This window comes from Centruroides sculpturatus, unplaced genomic scaffold (genome assembly GCF_000671375.1).
Source record: "Centruroides sculpturatus isolate CEXI.00-Female unplaced genomic scaffold, Cexi_2.0 scaffold1911, whole genome shotgun sequence".
NCBI classification, from domain to species: domain Eukaryota; kingdom Metazoa; phylum Arthropoda; class Arachnida; order Scorpiones; family Buthidae; genus Centruroides; species Centruroides sculpturatus.
Genome location: NW_019386056.1, coordinates 101,493 through 104,166, shown reverse-complemented (window position 1 = coordinate 104,166; position 2,674 = coordinate 101,493). Strand labels below are relative to the sequence as shown.

At 25.5% G+C, this 2,674-nt stretch overlaps 1 protein-coding gene across 1 annotated transcript in view; it reads left to right on the top strand.

Moving 5' to 3' along the window:
* The first annotated feature begins 109 nt into the window (after window positions 1-109).
* Window positions 110-2,674, top strand: part of LOC111613360 (mitochondrial import receptor subunit TOM22 homolog) — a 5,108-nt gene continuing 2,543 nt past the window's right edge. Inside the window, exon 1 of the mRNA XM_023354707.1 lies at window positions 110-381. Within this exon, the coding sequence (XP_023210475.1) occupies window positions 160-381 (222 nt within the window). The 5' untranslated portion in view covers window positions 110-159. The remainder of the gene's footprint in view (window positions 382-2,674) is intronic.

Genomic DNA, 2,674 nt, shown 5'->3' with positions numbered 1-2,674 from the left:
TACTATTAACATTTTAGAAATCTAGAAATTTAAACATGAAGATTTAATAAATTTTTGTAAATTAATAGGTTAAAACAATATATTATCATCATTAAACATTTACATTACTATCATTTCATAATGTAAATTATATTTTTTAAGGACATTGATGAAACAGTAATGGAGAGACTATGGGGTCTCACAGAGATGTTTCCCCAATGTGTTCGAAATGGTACTTGGACCGTAACAACTGGGGCTCTCTCAACTGCAAAGGTTTTGTACAGTTTTAGTCGTTCAGCATTATGGATATTTTTTTCTTCTTCAGCCATATTATTTGCTCCTGTAATATTTGAAATGGAACGAATGCAGTTACAAGAAGATCAAAGACAACAACAAAGACAGGTATAATTAATTATATCTCTTATCTGAAATAATATCATAAGTAGGTAAATAATAAATTTGATATAATAATTTAATGTAAAAAAATTAATTTAATATTTAGTTATTAAATTTTCTGAAACTTTAATAATTAAATAACACAATCTGCTTATTGTAATCACTTTGGGACTTACCCATACTGAGACTAATAACTGACTGATAACATTAATTAGTATGATTACAATTAATGGACATTCTGATTTTATTGAATCCAACACAAATGATTAAAAATATATATAACTTTTAGAATTATTAATTATAATAATTACTATTACTAACTTGCATGTTTTGTCAACATACTGACTTTGATAACATTAAATGACTCATAACAATATTCTTGATTACAATAAGCAGATTCAATTGTGTTAATGAAAAATGTATTAAAATAGCAAATAAAGAAAATCCTTGTTCATTCGAACTTGGATAGTTCAAAATTTTATTAGTTCATAACTACTTTTGTCCCAGTTATGGATATAGTTTTACATGTTAAGGAATCAGTTAGTTTTAAATACAGCTACTTTGAAATTCAAAATTAAAATTCTATCTGAATCATGATAGACATAGACTAATTTGTTTGTTTAGATCAAGGTGCCTCCATGTTATGAGAGCAACTCTAATCTGGTCAATATGGCTTTGCTTTTACAGTAACATATTTTCAGATGTCACCTTACACACAGACTTCTCTTATTTTCCCTTTATCTCATAAAGTAAGGCTGATTTTCGCAATTGCAAGATTGGGCTACGAGTAGCAGATTGAGATATTTTTAGGGCTCTAGGCTACTACATTTGAATGACTTACTACTTTTTGGTCTGCTTTAAAAATAATTTGGACTACGTTTTGAGGAATTCTATTTTACTTTTTGTAAAACCTATGAGGTTCTCACCAGACACATGCTATTTACCTGCAGTTTATTTATATTATTATTATTAATAATTAATGGAAATAGCATTCTGTATAAGTAGCTGTATTCCATTTGCTTAATAAATTAAATCAATTACATGGCATTTTGCATATTGTACAGAAATATGTAAATCTCAGATAATTCAAAGTCACAATTATTTCATCCCTTGACTTTTGAACCAACATGGATTTCCTGTAAATCTTAGAATAATCTAAAATTTAAAGTTATCATTATATGACATGTTATGTTACACAGTTTCAAATTTTTTTATATTTAAAATTGTTTTTAATTCAGTACAAAAATTTATTATTATTTTTATTAAATAATTAGAAACAATTTGAAAATATTTTAAAACTTTATTTGTAATTAAAAAGAAAAAACAGTCAGTGAATTTTTGTATTATTTTAATGATTTGTTTATATTTAATCAAGAATAAGGAATCATTTTTCTAATTGCTATATTTCAGTGTTTCTTTGACTAGGTGAATGTGAATACAAACTTTTTCTGTTTTGCTTATTAATATATTCAATACAGCTAAATAATGCTTTAAAAGTAATGACTGAAATGAAAATAAATTATAAATAAGGAATGTGGTAGTGAATTTTCAAAAAAAAAATTGAATTTTTAGACAGATTTCTGCATATTGAATATTTAATAATGAACTAGCTGATGTACGAGATATTACTTCAGTTATTTTAATAAAATATTGAACAAGTTTAAAAACTATGTGTGCTTTATTAGTTGGTGACTATACATTGAATGATTGCTTCTATTACACACACACACTTATTTAGTGTAATCAGTTTTGTTTTATTTTGTGTTATAAATTTGAATAGACTTGTTCCATCATATTTTACAGAAATGTTTGCATAAATTATAAAATCTCTCACAAGAAATGAAAAATGTAATTTTTAGTACAGCAATCTTAGAAAACCATTTAAAATGGTATATTTCATGAGGCAGCAATAATATTTCAAAGAAACATTGAAAGTAGATAGGAAATAATATTAGTAAAATTATTTAAATACAGTAGAGCGTCGATTTTCCGAATCAATTGGGGACTGGGGTTGTCCGGATAACTGATATTTCAGATAACTGATTTACGTACGAAAAAATAGTTTAACGTATCCGATTTTGAAATTTTTCTCCGTTGTGTGTCGCTTTGCATTGAATTTTCGTCGATGTTAAGCCTAACAAAGACTATTGTAGCGTTAAAAATTATTTTTTTTATTTTGTACAAACAAAATAAATATATTGAAAAATATAAAAATAATAAAAAATTATACTTCAGATGTTAATTTAGTATCAAAAACGTAAAATATTTGAGTAGCCCAAGACATAGCCAAAGATTGAAG